Here is a 20,310-nt window from a genome sequence, read left to right as displayed (position 1 = left end):
CCCACAGCCAAAGACTTGCAGATTGATAGGTAAATTAGCCATTGTAAATTGCCCCTAGTGTAGGTAGGTGGTAGGAGAATGGTGGGGATGTGGTAGGGAATATGGGATTAATGTAGGATTAGTATAAATGGGTGGTTGTTGGTCGGCACAGACTCGGTGGGCCGAAGAGCCTGTTTCAGTGCTGTATCTCTTTATGACTCTATGACCTGACAGGGAAGATGGGACCTTGGTTTAAGACCTTAGCTGAAAAACAGCACCTCCAACATTGCAGCACCCCCTCAGTACTGCACTGGAGCATCAGCCTTGATTTTTATGCTGAAGTACCTGGAATGGAATTTGAACCAACAACTTTCTGACTTAGAGGGAAGAGTACTTCAAACTGAGCCACAGCTGACACCCAGCATACTCATGTCTCTCAACTTCCCTCCCTATTACCATCTAACATAAAATAAAAACTGTGAGGAAAATTAAACTAACTTTCTAAAAATGGATTCCTATTAAAATCCAGTGTTTCATAAAAAATTCTTTATACATTTTAAAGTTTGTGGTTGGGCTAAAAGTCCTTTTTCCTCCTTCCACATGGATTGTTCTATAGTATGATGTCATGAGTCAAGATATTCCATAGATACACCCTAGTGCATCCTGAATAGAAAAATCCAACAATTGTAAAATCCTTTTGATGGTAAATTTACACAATGAGAGACCTCTTTTATAAGACATTTTTTGTTGGTAAATTGGCTGTAATAGGACTGTTATGGGACACCTCAGAAACCACAATGGTGATGGTATTTTATAATGATTTACCAATGCGGTATTTACACTTTAACTTGAAGCCAAACCACTTTCTGACATGTTTATTGAATTTATATTAATTTACTTTGGCCAGTTTACTTTACATCAGTAAACATTATTATACTCCTAGGAATTACCCTATAGTAATGTTTGTTCAAAATAGTCAACAGGGAATTAATATATTGGACACCCATAATGAAAGATTGGGGACAGTACAATTTCATTAGATGAAACAATATGCCATTTTTAGAGTCATAGAGTCATACAGCATAGAAACAGGGCCTTCAGCCCATCGCGTCCAAACCGACCATTATGCCTATCTATACTAATCCCACCTGCCTGCATTAATTCCATATCCCTCTGTGCCTTGCTCATTCAAGTACCTGTCCAGATGTCTCTTAAATGTTGCTACTGTTCCTGCCTCCACCACCTTCTCTGGCAGCTCATTCCAGATACCCACTATTCTTTGTGTGAAAAATATACTCCTTTGACCCCCTTTAAACCTCCTCCCTCTCACCTTAAATCTATGCCCACTAGTTTTAGTCACCCCTACATGGGAAACAGACTCTGGCTATCTACCCTATCTATGCCTCTCATAATTTTATATACCTCTATCATGTCGCCTCTCAGCCTCCTTCGCTCCAGGGAAAACGGACCCAGCCTATCCAATCTCTCTTTATAACTCAAGCCCTCCAAACCAGGCAACATCCTTGTGAATCTTTTCTGCACCCTCTCTAGCTTAATCACATCTTTCCTGTAGTGCGGCGACCAGAACTGCACACAGTACTCCAAGTGCGGCCTAACCAACGTTATGTACAACTGTAACATGACGTCCCAACTCTTGTACTCAATGCCTCGGCTGATGAAGGCAAGCATGCCATCCGCCTTCTTCACCACCCTGTCTACCTGTGTTGCCACTTTCAGGGAACTATGTACTTGCACCCCAAGGTCTCTCTCCTCAAGAACACTCCCCAGGGCCCTGTTATTCACTGTATATGTCCTGTCCTGGTTTAACTTCCCAGAAAACATGAGGTAAAAAATGTATTTATAGTATAAAAATAACATCAGCAATGCATAGCAGATGAATTGTCATCAGAGATGAGAAATTAGATTTCACCTCAGCACTAAGCTATCAGTTACTGTGCATTTGCAAATTTTTCTCTTTTCACTTCATATTTCCCACTTTTACTCTTTTTCTTTTATACTTACAAAACATTTACATGTTTTATTTATTGACCCAACAAAAAGGTTTAAAGAACAGAGAGTGTTTTCTTATATCTATCACAAGCCACTATCCATCAGCTGAAAATGCAAAAGGAAACCATATCACAGATAGAATAGCCAGTTACGTCCAACTGGAAACAGCCTGTTCCTATGGTTACCATTCTTCATTAATTTTAGCACTTCAGCATAATGAAATGCTCGTTATCATGTAAGAAGACAGGGAAGTTATTTAACACTATAAAACTTTTCTAAGAGACCTACATAGTATTTACATAAAAGTGTTGAATTTACAAAGATGAAGAAAATACAGGTATAAACACAAAATTATCACACTTCATAATATTCTCTTCATTTAAGTGATTAAATCCAGATATAATAAATGTAAGTAGTACGCATTTTTAAAATGTATTCACTACTATAGGTGCTTTCATCAAGATAAATAAATTTCTATTATTAACAGCAAAGGTCTGTGACAAATCTGACAGGCTCAAGGGGCTGAATGACCTACTCCTGTTCTTGTGTAAATTCTTGAGGTCACAGCTGCTAAATTAGAGTTGTTGCCATTGATAGCTACCGTCTGTTTCCCATTATGTATCCAATTATAACCCAGTTTACAACTCCTTCCTGAATCCCAGGAAGATTCTGAAAATCATTAATTTATAATAGCCACCACCTCCGTTACTACCTCAAAAAATTCCAGGAAATTTGTCAGGCACAATCTGCTTTTCATAGTTCCTGCTGATTTGAATTCTATGAACTTATATCTGCATCATGTCTTATCATATGCCTCAAAAGAACAATGCCAGAAAACCAGCGGTGCCAGGCTGCCCCAGCTGCAGCAGAAGTGATGAGGAACACAGCTGGGCCTCTGAGGCTCAAACACTCACTGAAGTTGCTGCCAGAAGCATCTAAAGGGTCTCCACATGACAGCAGAATCCTTCTACCAGCTCTACTGAGCTCCTCACAGGAATAATCGAGATGGTAAAACCTTTAAGAAAAGTACTACAATTGATCACTTGAGTAGGTAAACAAATTCATTACAGTATTGTGCTTGGAATTAAAATCAACACTTTTACTACACTTACAACTTTGATTTATAATTTCTTCTCACTATAGATTCCTAGTCTGCATTTTTCGGCTCAGTGTCAAATTTTGCTTTATAATGCTCCTATCAAGCATTTAGGACATTTTATTGTGTTAAAGATGCTATAGAAATACAAGTTGTTGTTGTTGAATTATCAGACAGTCATTGACACAGAGATTGGTTGAATGGTTTCAATGTTTGTACAGTCATAGAGTTCTACAGCACAGAAATAGGCCCTTTGGCCCATCGTGTCTGTGCCGGCCATCAAGCACCTAACTATTCTAATCCCATTTCCCAGCACTTGGCCCAGAGCCTTGTAGGCTATGGAATTTCAAGTGCTCATCTAAATACTTCTTAAATGTTGTGAGGCTTCCTGCTTCTACCACCTCTTCAGGCAGTGTGTTCCAGATTCCAACTACCCTCTGGGTGAAAAAAGTTTCCTCAAATCCCCTCTAAACCTCCTGCCACTTACCATAAATCTATGCCCCCTGGTTATTGACATATCCGCTAAGGGAAAAAGTTTCTTCCTATCTAACCTATCAATGCCCCTCATAATTTTGTATACCTCAATCATCTCTCCCCTCAGCCTTCTCTGCTCTAAGGAAAACAACCCTAGCCTTTTCAGTCTCTCTTCATAGCTGAAATGCTATAGCCCAAGCAATATCCTGGTGAATCTCTGCTGCACCCTCTCCAGGGCAATCACATCCTTCCTATAGTGTGGTGCCCAGAACTGTACACAGTACTCCAGCTGTGACCTAACTAGCGTTTTATACAGCTCCATCATAACCTCCCTGCTCTTATATTCTATGCTTCAGCTAATAAAGGCAGGTATCCCATATGCCTTTCTAACCACTTGCTGCCTTCAGTGATCTATGGACAAGTACACCAAGGTCCCTCTGTACTTCCTAGGATCTTACCATCCATTGTATATTCCCTTGCCTTGTTAGTCCTCCCAAAATGCATTACCTCACACTTCTCAGGATTAAATTACATTTGCCATGGCTCTGCCCATCTTACTAACCCATTTATATCATCCTGTAATCTAAGGCTTTCCTCCTCACTATTTACGACACCACCAATTTTCGTGTCATCTGTGAACTTACTGATCAGACCTCCTATATTCACATCTAAATCATGAATGTACACTACAAACAGCAAGGGTCCCAGCACCAATCCCTGTGGTACAACCAGTGGTCACAGGCTTCCAATTGCAAAAACAATCCTCGACCATCACCTTCTGCCTCCTTCCACTAAGCCAATTTTGGATCGAATTTGCCAATTTGCTCTGGATCCCATGGGCTCTTACCTTCTTGACCAATCTCCCATGCGGGACCTTATCAAAAGCCTTACTGAAGTCCATGTAGACTACATCAATCGCTTTAACCTCATCTACACACCTAGTCACCTCCTCGAAAAATTCAATCAAGTTAGTTAGACACGATCTCCCCCTGACAAAGCCATGCTGACTATCCTTGATTAATCCCTGCCTCTCCAAGTGGAGCTTAATCCTGTCCCTCAGAATTTTTTTCCAATAGTTACCTGATATTCCTCGATTGGTAGAAAAGTGGGGGGATAGATAGGTTTTGCAGAATGAAGATGTCATGGCAGCCACCAGTGAAACAGGTGGTGGCATTGGCACAAGGGCAGCCATTGCCACCAGGCACCCCCCCCCCCCCCCCCATGGTCCATGGCCAGAAAGCAGGGCTACCCCCACCTCTGGAGCCTGCTGGGAGGCCGTCAGGTGCTGCTGGACAGTCTCCCCAGACAGCGGCGGGCAACCACCCCCCCCAACCACACCCCCCCCCCCCCCCCCGTCTCTTGCAAAATACTCGTGGAGGCGGGAAGAGGCCCTAAATTGGCCACTGAAGTGGCTGAATTGGGCTCCAGGTGGGCAGCTCATCTGCTACCTTCCCCACCGCTGGCAAAATGGCATGACGGTGGGAAGATGTCAGGCATATTCCCCACCAGCCCCCATCACCTTCCTGCACCATTTTGCCAGCCTTCCAGCACATTGCCAAAGGGATGGTAAAATTTTTCAAATTGAGTCAACTCCTGAGTAAAAATGGGAGATGGCAGGTTTTGGGCGGGAACAGAGCAGTAAGTCAATTTCACAATTCCGTTCCAGACTGTTAGTTTGCGTTATGATAGAGGCCAAAGTGTTACATATAGAATGACTTACATTGTGCAGCTACTGTTGTTATAGGGGAAAACATTTATTGCCATTACTCATTAGAATGTGCATTCAACAAAATGAAGAAACTGATTTATATTCCCTTTGTCGATGTACCGATAACAGATTTCATAATTCGCAGTGAAAGGTTGGTAACAATTTTTTGTTCTCCCAAGTTCTGAATGGAAGATTTTCTAACACGTAAACGTTTCAATCTTTTACCTTGTGGCTTCATTTAATTGTTGAAACAAATGTAATTCTCTAGCAAACGACACGTGGTGAGCTACAATTTGGATTATTAGAGGGAATATTACTTTATTGGAATTCCATTAACAGCAGTGAACAGCTAAATAATCCAATTAACAGCTTCAGGTAAACAATTCAGCTGAATCGTGTCTTGTCTATCAGTCTCAAACTCTGTAGTATTAAGCTCCTTTTACTTTGTACTGAGACCTGTCGCCCTTTGTCAATCCAGGCAAGTTTACGGGTGTACAAAACATGTGCGTCAGGACTGGCACAAATGTTATTCAATACAGGGCTCAATTTTATGGGGCCCATAGGGATAGAATGGAGATGGGGGCCCATAAAATTGCGAGGGAAGGTGGGGTGTGGTGTGGGGGCGGATGGGGAGTGTGGGGGAGAGTGTGGAGGGGTGGAGTGCCCGTTGCCTTCCTGTTGCCTTCCAATTTAGTCCGGGGCAAGGATGGCCGAGGACAACTTTCCCATTCCAGGCCGATTGAGGCCCTTAAGTGGCCTCTTAAGGGCTTCTTCCCACCGCCACCTCAATTTTGTTAAGGACAGAGGGGCCTGCTGGTTCTGGGAGGCACCGTGAGGTAAAACCCAACAGCTTCCTAGCAGGGTCGCGGGGGGTCAGGGGGGTCGTCCCTCCTTTGGGGGCAATCCAGAGGCCCACCCCCCCCAGGGCAATCGCCACCCCCACCTGCCCGCCACCCCCCAGGATGACCACTCCACACCCACCCCTTCGCTAGGGCCCTCCTGAATTGCCCCAGGGACCCTGGCTCCACTTCCATCTCCCCGGGTCTTCTCTTCTCTTCGCTACAGCAGGGCCTCTGACAGCAGCGGCAGTGGCAATCGTTCGCGGTGGTGCTGCTGGTACTGCAGAGCTGCCAACCTTCCGATTGGCCGGCAGCTCCTGAAGGCGGGAGCTCAGCCGTTAAAGAGACGGCGTCCCCAAAAGCAGGCAGTTAATTGCCTGTTCGTTGTGGAACTGCAACAGGGGTCCGACAGAAGGGTCGAGGCAGTATGTTCCCCAACCTTCCGGTCTGCTGCCGGGACTCCCGTTAAGAGAATACAATTCAGCCTATAAAAGCAGCTTCACGGGGCTGCAGCCTTCGTGATTTTGAGAACAAGTCTGCATCCAAGGAGTTGTTTCATATCCAAAGCACTGTGCAGCAACTGCTGTGTAGCAGGAATTGTTTCTGGTCTGTCAGTTTTTAGCCCAAAAGACACAGCAACATATTGCCTCACATAAATGCAGTAACTTGCAGTCTCACAGAATTCACTTCCCCCTGCCCCCAGCCCGCAATGAGGAGAACCAGATAATTCAAGATGACATCTCCATCTGGAACAGTCCCAGTATTGCATTGGTGCTGACAGTATGAAGATAGAATGTGGCAACCAAAGGAAATTCCAGGCAACTTGTTCATTACAGCAAAGAGTTCAGATACTGGGGACATAAGTTAAGAGTAGGGAGTTAAAAGGGAAGTCGGACAAAACATTTTTATGCAAACCGTACAGTCTTAGACTTCTGGAATGAGTTGGCAGTGAGGGTAATTAAAATGGAGAACATGAATGGTTCAAGAAGCAATTAGATGTGGTGCTACAGAGAAAAGGAATGAAGGGATATGATACATAGTTGGGTTTCAGATCAAATAAAAGTACTTTATTGGATTAATTGGCCTGAATCTTCCTGGCCCCTTGGAGGTGGCTTTGGAGGGATTGTGGGGGGTTGGGAAACTAGTGGAAAACCCCGTCAGGTTGGGTCATCAATGTGGTCCTGCCTCCAGGTGAGTTTCCTGGGGCCGGGCTGCCACTGGAATTGGCAACCTGTTCGATGGAGGTGGGCAGGCAATCATTGTAATTAAGGCCTCAATCAGGGGCCATTTTTTGACATTAATAGAATTTTCCCAGTGTTGCACGGGCCCCCCTTCTGTGTTGGGAGCCAGGCAAAGCTTTGGAGGCCCTAGGTCTCCCTCTTCTTCTGCAGCGATCACCTTCCCTGGTGGGGCTGTTGGCTGGACATTGCTGCAGGCCCTCCCATTGGCCCTCTTGCCTCTCTATTTCACCCGCCGTCTTTAATTAGATGGCAAACACGAAGGCAGCTTGCTAACTGGCCGCCTCCTGGAAGACCTCCGCTGCTGGCGCACCGTTGACTCGAGCAGGGTCATGACCTGAAAATGGTCCTGATGCCCAAAAGTTTTATGTGCAGAAGAATCCATCTAATAGGTTTTTATGTTCTGTTTAGCAGTTTGCACAAGATGAAGTAATATGGCTCAAATCCTGCCTTTTCGCATTGCTCGCCAATACAGCACAGCCTTGATTATAACCTGGATAATATTTGTTCAGATTTTGTTTAAGATGCGAGATATAAAATCCATTCATGAATATGATTTTTCTATTCTATTTAAAAAACTGCATGTTTAGATATCTCGACAGGCCCATGCTAATTCTTATTCATGGAAATACATAGAAGTTACAACATGGGAACAGGCCATTTAACACAACCAATTCCTGCTGGTATTTACCCTCTACGTGAGCAATTTTTGATTTTGGAAATGAGTTGATAAATCTAACATTTAACAGAACAACTTTAAAAAATCTGCTCTCTGTGGATGACCAGATTTTAAAACATCCTTTATTATTTTAGAAAATGGTCTCCAATATTTACCTTGTAAATGCAATGCATTGTGCAGAAGTGAGGCATACAGGTTAAAGAGGTCCAAAGTTCATTCCCTTCTGTGTGCTGATTCAGCAATACTTGGCTGGACAGAGACAGAGGCTGTAAAATTAGCCTTGGTGCTTAGAGTTAACGAAGGAGAAAATCAACTAGGTTTACTATTCCAGGTCATTATCCAATGACTCTACTCGAAACTCTGGGTGTGTGCACATTATTTAAGGATAGCATCAGACTTGCGTGACCTCTCCATGATCTCACTGCATTGACTACCAGTTTAACTCATTCATTCCAAGGATGTTACAACTGTGAAAACTCCTTATCTTTCTCAAGTTTTCCCTTTCTACTAGAAGGTCAATGTCTTTAAAATTCATGATTAATGCACTATTTACTGATTTATCTTGTCACCTTGTCCACTTCTTTGAACCTTGGTGAATTCCTGCACTGAGTCCTCGCCCTTCTTCTAGATTTTTCAATCTAGATTCACAGTTAAAGAATTGTGATTTAGCTGAGATCCTGCAATACTGCTACTACTTGTGGAGCCAAACTGTAGAATGAGGCAGTGCCTTCAGCTGAGTGGTTGAAGAAAATCTTAAGCTAGTTTTAATTCTACACATCTTCCACTATACTATCAATACGAAACATAGTTATAAATAGTACACCAGTACCACAACAGTGGTACTTATTTCAAAATAGAAATTATTGTCTTTTGAGTGGGTCATAAACAATCATGATTCAGTTAATACAAAATTGGTTATAAAGTATCTCATAAAATACACTGTATAAGGCACTACACAAACAAAGCATCAGGTTACAAAGGCAAGCAAGCTTGGAATAAAATTTAGTTTTTATGTTCAAATATTTCAGTTATTATACATTTGAATTTTAAGCACTCACTCTCATATCAATGATATTAAGTTGTCTTGCTCCTGATGTATGTCTGCTTTTTTGAATTTGAGTTTTTGAATGTTGCACTCGTGGTGCAATGTGAGGGGGGAGGGCTCACTAATGTCAGCAACTAGAATGAAAGCTGTACTTTAAAATGCTAATAATTATGAAGACCTCACACTGAAATACCTAGTAAGTAAAACATTAAAAAAGAACTTGTACAAAAGCAAAATACTGCAGGTGCTGGAAATCTGAAATAAAAACAGAAAATGCTACAAATACTCAGCAGGTCTGGCAGTATCTGTGGAGAGACAGAGTTAACATTTCAGTTCTGTGACTTTTCATTAGAACTGGGAAAATTAGAAATGTAATAGGTTTCATGCAAATAAAAGGGGGGAGGGCAGGAAGAAAATCAAAAGGGAAGGTCTGTGATAGGGTGGAGGGCAGGAGAGATTACATGACAAAAGGTTTCATGGTACAAGGCCAAAGGGAGTGGTAATGGGTCAAGTAAAGAAACAAAAATGTGTCTACAGAAGATATAAATAGCAGGATGATGAATAGCTGCTAATGAAAAGCAAAGAAAAGGAAATAAGGGAGAAACAAGAGGAAAAAATAGCAAACTTCATTGGAACACTGCAGCACGCCATGGACAGAAAGGGCAGCGTGGGAGCATGGTGAAGAATTAAAATGACAGGTGACTGCAAGCTCAGGGTTATGCTTGCGGAATGAACGGAGGTGTTCTGCAAAATGGTCACCCAGTTTGCATTTGGTCTTCCCAATCGCTGTTCACGATGTGGTCCCCTCAACACTGGGGAGAAACATGTTCCAATGAAGCTGAATGCAAGCTTAAGAAACAGCACCTCATCTTTTGATTGGGCACTTTACAGCCTTCTGGACTCAACACTGAGTTCAACAATTTTAGATTATAACCTCTGCCCCCATTTTGTTTCATTTTTCTTTGCTGGTTTGGTTTTTCTCTCACCAGGAGAGGTGGGTGCTGCTGAGGCAGGTCAGGGACTGCAAGGGCACCTCAATATTGGCCATCCTCGCTGGCCTGCACATCAATCATTAAAGAACCGGGATCTAGACCAGTAGGTGAATCGGGGTGGAGGAAAAACCCCTCCGCTGGATCAGTCTCGGTTTGCGGACTTTCATGAATGCAGCCCCCTCTTTGGGCCATATAGCCTCTGGCTCCAATTATGCCCCGGCCTGCCACAGGGAGGCCGTCTCCATTGAGCTGGTGGCCTTTGCACGCAGTGCGGGGAGGTGGGGGGGTGCTCTGCCACTGGCCAAATGTCAGTGAGGTAAGAAAAACACCTCTGATTGGAGCCTTAACAATGTCGAGTGGGCAGCTGACCTGCTTCCCAGCCGCCCAAGAATGCATCGGGGTGACATTTGCCCCCTATTTCCCCCCCCCTCCCCTCCCCTCCCCCCCACCCTTCCAAGCCTACCACCTCACAGCTGGGAAAATTGAGCCCATTAACTCTGTTTCTCTCTGCATAGATGCTGCCAGCCCTGCTGTGAGTTTCCAGCATTTTCTGTTTTTATTATAAAAACAATGAACTTGTATATATGCAGCACCCTTCACATCCTTGAGATGTCGTAAAGCATTTTGTAGACAATAAATTGCTTTTGAAGCATAAACCTTGTTGTTTTATATGTAAACACAGTAGCCAATCAAGGTTCCATAAAGAGCAATGAGATAAATCACTAATATTTATTTAGTATTAATTTTATCTGGAGTAACTGACTGAGGGATAAATGTTGACCAGCACATTCGAAGAACTCTATTTTTCTAGAGAAAGTGTGCCATGGGATCTTTTGCATCTGCCTGAAGATGGCACCTCTGGCAATACAGCACTCCCTTAGTGCTGCACTGAAGTGTTGGCCTGGATGATGGGCTCAAGTCAAGTTCCCAGAGTGGGGATTCACCACATGACCTTCAGAATAACAAGCACTGAGTCAAGCTACCATGTATGCAAAGAGTCAGGCAAACCCCCAACCTGCCAAGATTGAGGCACACAGGATTTCACCACATGAACATTAAAACCTAAAAATTGCAAGTTCCTGACTGAAAAGACATTTGCATAGTAAAAGACGGTGTTGAAACAATGAGGACCCAGTAGTCGCTTCCCCAATATACAGAAGTGGTCAGACCAGTTTTAGTCACATGACTGTTGCAGAGATTTGAACTGAGAGTTTTAAATTGGAGAAAACATTACTTGGGATCAGAAAGCTCCTGACTACTGACTACTCCTCTCCTGCCTGCTCATCTCTCAGGGAACTGAAACCATTGAAGACACGTAAACTCAGAGAGATAGAAATCTCCTACATGAACAAGGTTTACGAAGAATACTGGGCCCCAACAAAACGCAAGACCATATCTTCAAGCAAGGGCTATGGCGAACTCGAGAAACAGTAACAAGATATTGCCTCAAACTGTTCTACTTATCTTTTCTTCTGTTCTTTTCTGTCCCTATTTGCATGTGTGTACCTCATGTGCATGCTAGCGTGGATGTGTCGTATATCCGTAGGTGTCAACCATATTAGACCTGAAGTTTAAGTTTTAATAAAATTTCATCTTTGAACCTCAGAAGGGCTGTGTGAATTGGTTTCTTTATCTTATTTTTGGAAAGTTGTGAACAAGGATTCACAAGGAGCTCAAAACACTGTGTTTAAAATTATACCCTGTTACAATAAGACCAGGTGAAGATAGTAACAGACCCCTAGACACCTTTCGCACCTGGTCGTAACAAAAGCACTGGCTGCAATTTGAATTTGAAACAAGATACTTCCTTTTTATAACACTCTATATTGATCACTTCAAAAACAAATGGTGTTTATATCATCTATCTTTTTCTCCAGGGATTAACAAATTTCTCAACCTGCAAACTTGAAAATGAGGGATGCAGGCCTCAAATTACAGAATCATAGAATGTTACAGCACAGAATGTGGCCAATCTGGCCATCATGCATTTGCCTGCTCTTTGAAAGAGCTATCCAATTAGTCCCACTTTCAAGCTCTTTCCCCATCATCCTGCAAATGTTTCCTTTTTTAAGTATGCATTCAATTCTTTTTTGAAAGTTACTAATCAATCTGCATCCACCACCCTTTCAAGCAATACATTGTAGATCATAACAGGTTGGCCCAAATCCTTCTCTGTTCATCGCCAACCAATTTTGATAAGGGGGCCTAAAACGGGAATTATGCCTCTCATTTATGTATGAAAAATGGACCTTATGAATTTAGCAGTGGCCTAAGCGTGCACACAAGTTTGGCATGGACTGTCCCACTGCTAAATTTCTCATTATTGAGGCTGTTTAACATACAAACATATGCATTAGGAGCAGAAGTAGGCCAATCGGCCCCTCAAGCCTGTTCCACCTGCCATTCAATAAGATCATGGCTGATCTGTTTGTGTTTCGAATTCCTCACTCCCATCTATCCCCGATAACCTTTGATTCCCTTGCCTAACAAGAATCTATATACCTCCACCTTAAAAATATTCAATGACCCCGCCTCCACCACCTTCTGAGGCAGAGAGTTCCAAAGTCGCACAACCTGCTGAGAGAAAAAATAACATCTGAGAACCGAGTGAAATATACACCAATTTCTATCCCTGTGAGTCTACTTCAACAAGCAGAATTTGTCAACAGTTAGACAGAGCATTCTCCTGTAGGAGTTAAGAAAAACAATGGTCCACCCTTGAACAATAATGACTTTATCAGGTTTGCACATTACATTGGGATCCGTCCTCAATGGCCTAAATGCAATACAGAGCCTGAACGCTTCACATGAAAACTCTATGCTGCTGCTTCTGTTCAAAGAAATTCACTAAAACAGGATCATCGTATAACATTCCATCAATCCACTGGCGATTCACTTGCAGAACTATGTTTGACTAGAAACTCTGAATGAGGCTCCTAATTTGTCAAATACCAATTTCTGACACTATTCTTCATCAAACAGGCAAGACAAAGATGACAATCAAAAAAATGCTGACCAACAATCCTGAGGTAGGTCATCTAAAGTGTTGCCTACATTTGCTTTGCCAGCAATCAGCAGACAACTCATTACCTTCATTTCCTGCCTGATTATTAATTTCAAAGATTTCAAGGTTACTGCTGACCAATAGCGATGTGTGGCCGGGCCATAAGGAAATTCATTACACCTCAAAGTCCTCTTAAAAAAAACTGAAAGCTTCCATTGGCTTCCATCAACCCTTGGAAAGTTTATGGCCATGCGCCCAATGGAAGCACACCTGAACTGCTACACCATAAGATACAACAGAAAATTACCACATTACTTGATCATTGAGATGAAAATCATCTGAGTTCTACATTACATCTTCTGGATGTTTTTTTAAACTACTTTATAACTGTATCAAAAATGTTGCAGTCAATTTTTGTGAAAAAAAACATTGATATTTCTAAAGGCTTTTGCTCTAGATAAAGCTTATTTCTTTCTTAAAATATGGTATACTGATCCAGTCCATTTTTTGCATCTCGTACTAACACAGTCTGATCAATGACTTCAATAACAGGTTAGAGGCAGCAGAAAGGGGAATTTCTGGCTGAGGTCATAATAAAGTAAACCTGCAGGAACCAGTCAAGTGGAGGTTATGCTGTGAGAGATATTTGGACAATGTATTTGAATTATTCTAAACCAAATGTGGCTTACATTTTCATTACATCAATGAGGGCAATACATTTGGCCTATGTCCCTGGGCTAAGGAGGAGAAATTCATTCCCAGGAATGAAGTTGGGCTGTGTTGGCCCCACCAATACTTACTCTATAGGCTCACACATGAAGAATGGATGAAGTACCAGAAGTAACCAGGACTTGAGCAAACATAACTGAGCAAGAATCACCACCTTCAGGAGAGGAAGGGTGGTATCAATGAAAAAAATTCTTATTCCCCAGCAGAGAAGGAAAAAATGGTGTTTGCTATGGCTGATGGTTCCAGCTCAGAGATCACTTGCAGGTTTGCTCAGGTGTGATGTTGTGTAACAATTCATGGGAAGCAAAATGCAACTTCTGATGCAATGTGAAATCTCGGCAGAGGCAAAGCAAAAGATAGAACATTAATACACATGCGTAATAAACCAACACTTGGCTGAAACTGTGCAAGATTAATAATCCACAATAAATTTCAAATGATATGTCTATACAACCTGAAGTTTTAAGAGGAGCTAAAAAGTCCTACAATGGAGCAATACTGCCATAGTAGATCAGAGACACGAAGGTTTGATTTAACACACGCAGCATACAATCTCTCCAGCTCTTCCATGCCTGAAGCATTTGTTGGGTTTCTAAACATCCGTTCCCACAGTTTACATTAAAGTAGAATGCGACAGAAGATTGAGAAACATTTAAACATTGCTGGAATGTTGATGATCCCAATGTGTATTTCAAAAAGTAGAGGACATGGGAGCTGAAATTCCTCCTCTGACGAAAAAAAACTATATTTCCTTGCAGTCAATGACCCGCTAATGAAATCACATTTTGAGAAATTGTTTCAAAGCTGTGTGCTCCCTTGATTTATTGCCAGTAAGCTGTAATCATGGAGGACAATGAGCATTCTCCCATTTCCTGGTAAAATACAAATTTTGTACCTTCATTTTATCATTGGAAGCTATTTTATTGTGCAACATCAAAATGGTCAACATGTTGAATTCCTTGCCTTAAATTTTTACTTTCTTTGGTCCCTGCTACAATTGTGAAATTGTTTAAATAGCATATTAGAAACAAAATTAATACCTGGATACTGTGGGATTGTTATGAATAATTACAAGCCATTAATCTCTAAGGATCCTAAATGAAATGGATTCCTAGTGGGTACAATCACAACTGGAGTATTAATGTTCAGTTTTGGGCACTGAACCTCAGTAAAGATGTATTGGCCTTGAAAGAGTTACATTGCAGATTCACCAGAGTAATATCAGAGCTTTAAGCGTAAAATTATGAGGACACATTACATAAACTTGGGTTGTATTCTTTGAGTTTAGAAGATTATGGGCTGATCTAATCAAAATATTTAAAACAATTAGGAATTTGATAGGGTAAAACCAGAACAATCATTTTCAGAACAAGGGGGTGTAATCTTAAAATTAGAGTAGGCCATTGAGGAGTGAAATCAGAGTGTACCTTTTCATACAAAAGATAGAGAGAATCTGAAACTTGCTCCCCAAAAGGCTATGGATTTTAGGTGAAATGAAATTTTCAAGACTAAGATCAATAATTTTTAGTTGGGCAAAAATATCGAAGAATACAGAAGAAAGTCGAGTGAATGGCGTTAAGGTACAGATCAGGTGCAGGTACAGATCTAATTGAATGGTAGAACAGGCTTGAGGGGTTGAATGACCTAACTCCTGTTCCTATGTTCTCACCTATAAATGCAAATGTTGGCATGCAGATCAGGTAAAAGATGTTTTTTTAATTCATTCATGGGTTGTGGGCGTCGCTGACCAGGCCAGCATTTATTGCCCAACCCTAATTGCCCTTGAGAAGTTGGTGGTGAGCTGCCTTCTTGAACCGCAGCAGTCCATGTGGGGTAGATACACCCACAGTGCTGTTAGGAAGGGAGTTCCAGATTTTGACCCAGCGACAGTGAAGGAACGACCATATAGTTCCAAGTCAGGATGGTGTGTGACTTGGAGGGGAACTTGCAGGTGGTGGTGTTCCCATGCATTTGCTGCACTTGTCTTTCTAGTTGGTAGAGGTCGCGGGTTTGGAAGGTACTGTCTAAGGAGCCTTGGTGCGTTGCTGCAGTGCATCTTGTGGATGGTACACACTGCAGCCACTGTGCGTCAGTGGTGGAGGGAGTGAATGTTTGTAGATGGGACACCAATCAAGCAGGCTGCTTTGTCCTGGATGGTGTCGAGCTTCTTGAGTGTTGCACCGATCCAGGCAAGTGGAGAGTATTCCATCACACTCCTGACTTGTGCCTTGTAGATGGTGGACAGGCTTTGGGGAGTCAGGAGGTGAGTTACTCACTGCAGGATTCCTAGCCTCTGACCTGCTCTTGTAGCCATGGTATTTATATAGCTACTCCAGTTCAGTTTCTGGTCAATGATAACCCCTAGGATGTTGATAGTGTGGGATTCAGCGATGGTAATGCCATTGAATGTCATGGGGAGATGGTTAGATTCTCTCTTGTTGGAGATGGTCATTGCCTAGCACTTGTGTGGCGTGAATGTTACTTGCCACTTATCAGCCCAAGCCTGGATATTGTCCAAGTCTTGCTGCATTTCTACACGGACTGCTTCAGTATCTGAGGAGTCATGAATGGGGCTGAACATTGCGCAATCATGTTATAATGTTAGAGTTATCTTTACTAAGTATGGAGGGTTGCAAAAAATAATTGTCAGTACAGCGATATAGGGCTGGATTGGGTGGGTTGGATTGGGTCAGAGGTTAAGATTTTAAAATTTCAAACCCTACCTCAACCTACCCCTAACCAGCCCACTTCCAGGTAGGACAAAGGGTAGGTAGCCAACCTGTTCCCAGGAGACAGTTTGACAATTTAAATATTTTATTGAGACTGGCAGACTCTGATTTGACTTGGTTTACAGTTTAGCTGTGGCTGGCTGGATTTCCCAGGCCTCGGAAACCCAGCAACTGAAGGGAGATGAGGACAGCTTGGGAGGGAAGGTAAGTTCCTTTACAGCATGGTTAGAGGGCCAGGAGGAGGCCTGCCTCCACCCCCTCACAAGCTCCCCCACGTCCTGCATCTGACCACCCCCCCACCACCAAAAACAAAGACTCCTGGTGTTGGGGATCAGATCACCCCCGGGATTGGACACCACCACACAGGGTCCGGGAACAAACATTCTCTCGGGTCGTGGATCAGATCTACCTGCTGCTCTGGTCTGCCCAAGAGTTCTCCTCGCCTGACTGGAAGCTAAGCTGTCAATCAGGCTGATGTCTGGGCAGCAAACCTGTTAAGGACCGAAGACGCACACTGTGGTATTAAAAGCTCTACAGCACATGGGGAAACCATGACTTCTGGGTTTCCCGTCTGAAACTCTCCAACCCCACCCACCCATGTAACCTAACCTTGTTATTATCCAGGCCATAGACTTCAAATTTGCAAGAAAAAGATTTTGAGCTATTCAATACAAATTTATTTTTACTATACTGTAATATTTATATAAATGGCTGGATTTTGTGTTGGAAGCGGGGCTCCCGCCGCCGGGCCGAGAATGCGGTCGACCTTTTTGTGCCCCCCCGGAGCAATCCTCCAGTCTTTTAACCACCAAGTTTCATGAGCTGTCATCTCCGTCCCTTTGAAGACAGGGATCCCACCTCCAAGAGCTGCTAGCCAATCATCTCAGCAGCATCCCGATACAGCAGAGCCTCGGACCCAGGCCCAGCGCGGGAACCCCAGACCTCAGGTAAGTGAGGTGGGATCACCGGGGCGATTCTGGAAGGCCCTGGTGAGGTGGGGTGGAGAATTGGTCATGCAGTCCGGGGGGGAGGGGTTCCGGGGTTAAAGTGGTTCCCGGCGGGGTCCACATTATCCATGAAGGAGGGACCTCCCCCCCCCACCAAGCCCAAAGTGAAGAGGGCTCGTGTTGCAAGGTGTCCTCCCCCCATGACAGAGGCACCCCCGCCGCTGGTATGGTCCCAGCGGTGGCGGGAAGAGGCCATTAACTGTCGTTAATAGGTCACTTAAGGGCCTCTGGGCGAGAAGGCCATCATCGGCCTATCCTGCCCCCGGGAAGATCACTTGGTGATGGGGAGGTGACTGGCTCTCCTCCCTCCCACCACCTGTCGTGATACTGGGTGCACCCCGCCTCCGATCCTGCCTCAGGAAGCCACATAAAATCCCAGCTGCACTTCTACAGGTTCCAGTGACTGCTAAGCTACAATGTCCTGAAGACAGGAACCTCTTCAGTCTAGTATTGTTGCATATTGCACATTTTTAGAATATTCTTATCAGATTCCACAGATTGGAATAGTTGTACACAGATGGTGTTTGTGACTGATGAAAATTGCTGAGTAATTACTAACACACTGCATTTAACATTGATAATTTCAAATTGTTTTATCAGTCACTGGGAGATTAGAACATATATTATTACAGAGAATTCATCTGGCTTATTGCATATGGAACTGTGGGACCACGGTGAGAAATTGGGATCATTCGGATCTGTGTTTTTGGGTGCTACAACTGCCCTTAGAGTTCTAAAATGGTGTCACGGTGAGTGTGCGCATACTTGTGCGGTGAATTACACTGGACGCCAAATTGGTGAGAGCATGAGCATGCACAACAACAACAACTTATATTTATGTAGCACCTTTAATGCAATAAAACGTCCCCAAGGCGCCTTACAGGAGCATTATAAAACAAAGTATGACACCAAGCCACTAAAGGAGCTGTTACGTCAGATGATCAAAAGCTTGGTCAACGAGGTGGGTTTTAAGGATTGTTTTAAAGGAGGAAAGTGAGGTGGAGAAGTGGTGAGGTTTAGGGAGGGCATTCCAGAGGTTGGGGCCTAAGCAACTGAAGGCGCAGCCACCAATGCTGGAGCAATTAAAATCAGGGATGCACAAGAGGTCAGAATTAGAGGAGCGCAGATATCGCAATGAGTTGTGGAGCTGGAGGAGATTAGAGAGATGGATAGGGAGGGATGAGGCCATGGAGGGATTTGAAAACAAGGATGAGAATTTTAAAATCAAGACATTGCGTGACTGGAAGCCATTGTAGGTCAGTGAGTACTGAGGTGATATTGAACAGGATTCAGTGTGAATTAAGACACGGGCAGCAGAATTTCAGATGACCTCAAGTTTACGGAGAGTGCAATGTGGGATAGAAGCCAGGAGTGCGTTGGAATAGTGAAGTTTATAGGTAACGAAGGCACAATTGAGGATCTTAGCAGCAGATGAGCTGAGACAGGGGTGAAGTTGGGCAATGTTACGGAGATGGAAATAGGCAGTCTTAGTGATGGCACGAACATGATGTTGCACCCTATGAATGTCTGCCTGAAATATGCAAAGCAGGCAGATCATGATGTCAATCAGTGTGCAACGCTGATTTCATGCCAGCGGTGCCATTTTGGAGCTCACTGTTGCAGCTAACCCCCTTTCTTAAACTCGCACAGCTGAGCATGCATTCAACAGCTAGACAGACCACCCCCACCAGTGCCATTTAAAGGGGGTAATAAAAGCAAAATACTGCGGATGCTGGAAATCTGAAATAAAAACAGAAAGTACTGGAAATACTCAGCAGGTCTGACAGCATCTGTGGAGAGAGAAACAGAGTTAACATTTCAGATTGATGAACTTTCACCAGAACTGATGGATCTTTCATCAGAACATTGGGCTGGATTTCATTTTCCCACTGCTGTGGGAAAAATGGTCGCCACAATCTTGAGTGCGGTGGCTCATTTAAATATGCAGAGTGGCCACCCCTCCCAATCACATGGCTGGGGCGGTCTCCGTGATGCTGTGAATGGCGCCAGCTGTCTCTGCGCAGGCGCTGGCGCCACTTTTAAAGGGCTGTGGGCCCTGATCAGAGAATGCAGAGTTGACCCCAATCCTCCTGCGCACCCCCCTCAATACACGAAAATGTTTGGCCCATCTGCTCCCCAATACATTGAAATTGCACAGTTGACCCCTTCTCCCCACAACTGCATAAAGTGCAGAGGTCAGCCCTTCCCCCCCACACTAAAAATGCAGAGTTGACCCCGCTCCCCCCCCACCCCCCCCCCCCCACCACTACACTAAAAATGCTCTGATCCCCCCTTCCCCACCTCGGTGGTGCCAACTTTCCCTAGATGGGAAAGTGAAGGCATGTGAGTGCTGCCTGTCACACTGAAGATCCGGAACCGAAGATAAGATCGCGGGGGAATTGGATTTAAATTTATGCATACATTCGTCATCACCGGGAAGATCAGGCCCGGCAATCCTGGCATCGCGCTACATGGCGGGCCGTTGTCACTGCAATCCTCCGGCCCCTGGTTGTTGGTTGATTTTGCTGGCTGTTATTTCGATTCTACAGGTGTTTGGTGCTTTCTACAGTTGTTTGAAATTGGAAAAATCTCCACGGAATGGTGTGGCAGCTGCCACAGAGCATTTGAGGAGTTAGGGTTCAAATTAAAAAGCAGAACTTCAAGTAACAATCGATGGATTGTTACAAAGCCATGCACCAATTGGCATAAGAATAAACAGATTAGAAGGTTAAATGTATAGCTGAAAGAGTGGTGTGGGACATAGGTATTTCACTTCATGGG

At 43.6% G+C, this 20,310-nt stretch overlaps 1 protein-coding gene and 1 long non-coding RNA gene across 12 annotated transcripts in view; one reads left to right on the top strand and one right to left on the bottom strand.

Moving 5' to 3' along the window:
- Positions 1–20,310, bottom strand: part of pdzd2 (PDZ domain containing 2) — a 632,977-nt gene that overhangs the window by 157,117 nt on the left and 455,550 nt on the right. Inside the window, exon 1 of one of the 10 annotated variants that reach the window (XM_068032097.1) lies at positions 9,082–9,150. The exons of the other annotated variants lie outside the window; for them this stretch is intronic. Coding sequence (XP_067888198.1) covers positions 9,082–9,087 — 6 coding nt within the window. The 5' untranslated portion in view covers positions 9,088–9,150. Of the gene's footprint in view, positions 1–9,081; positions 9,151–20,310 lie in introns of those variants that run through there. 10 annotated transcript variants of the gene reach the window in all.
- Positions 2,711–20,310, top strand: part of LOC137370054 (uncharacterized) — an 88,651-nt gene continuing 71,051 nt past the window's right edge. The window contains exons 1-3 of one of the 2 annotated variants that reach the window (XR_010975070.1): positions 2,711–3,036; positions 5,304–5,418; positions 5,536–5,642. This is a non-coding gene — a long non-coding RNA (uncharacterized lncRNA). Of the gene's footprint in view, positions 3,041–5,303; positions 5,419–5,535; positions 5,643–20,310 lie in introns of both variants that reach the window. The other variant, XR_010975069.1, reaches the window with a different exon arrangement.

The sequence above is a fragment of the Heterodontus francisci genome, chromosome 1 (genome assembly GCF_036365525.1).
Source record: "Heterodontus francisci isolate sHetFra1 chromosome 1, sHetFra1.hap1, whole genome shotgun sequence".
Lineage (NCBI taxonomy): Eukaryota > Metazoa > Chordata > Chondrichthyes > Heterodontiformes > Heterodontidae > Heterodontus > Heterodontus francisci.
The sequence above is the reverse complement of the archived record's forward strand: the minus strand, read 5'-3'. Positions and strand labels throughout refer to the sequence as shown.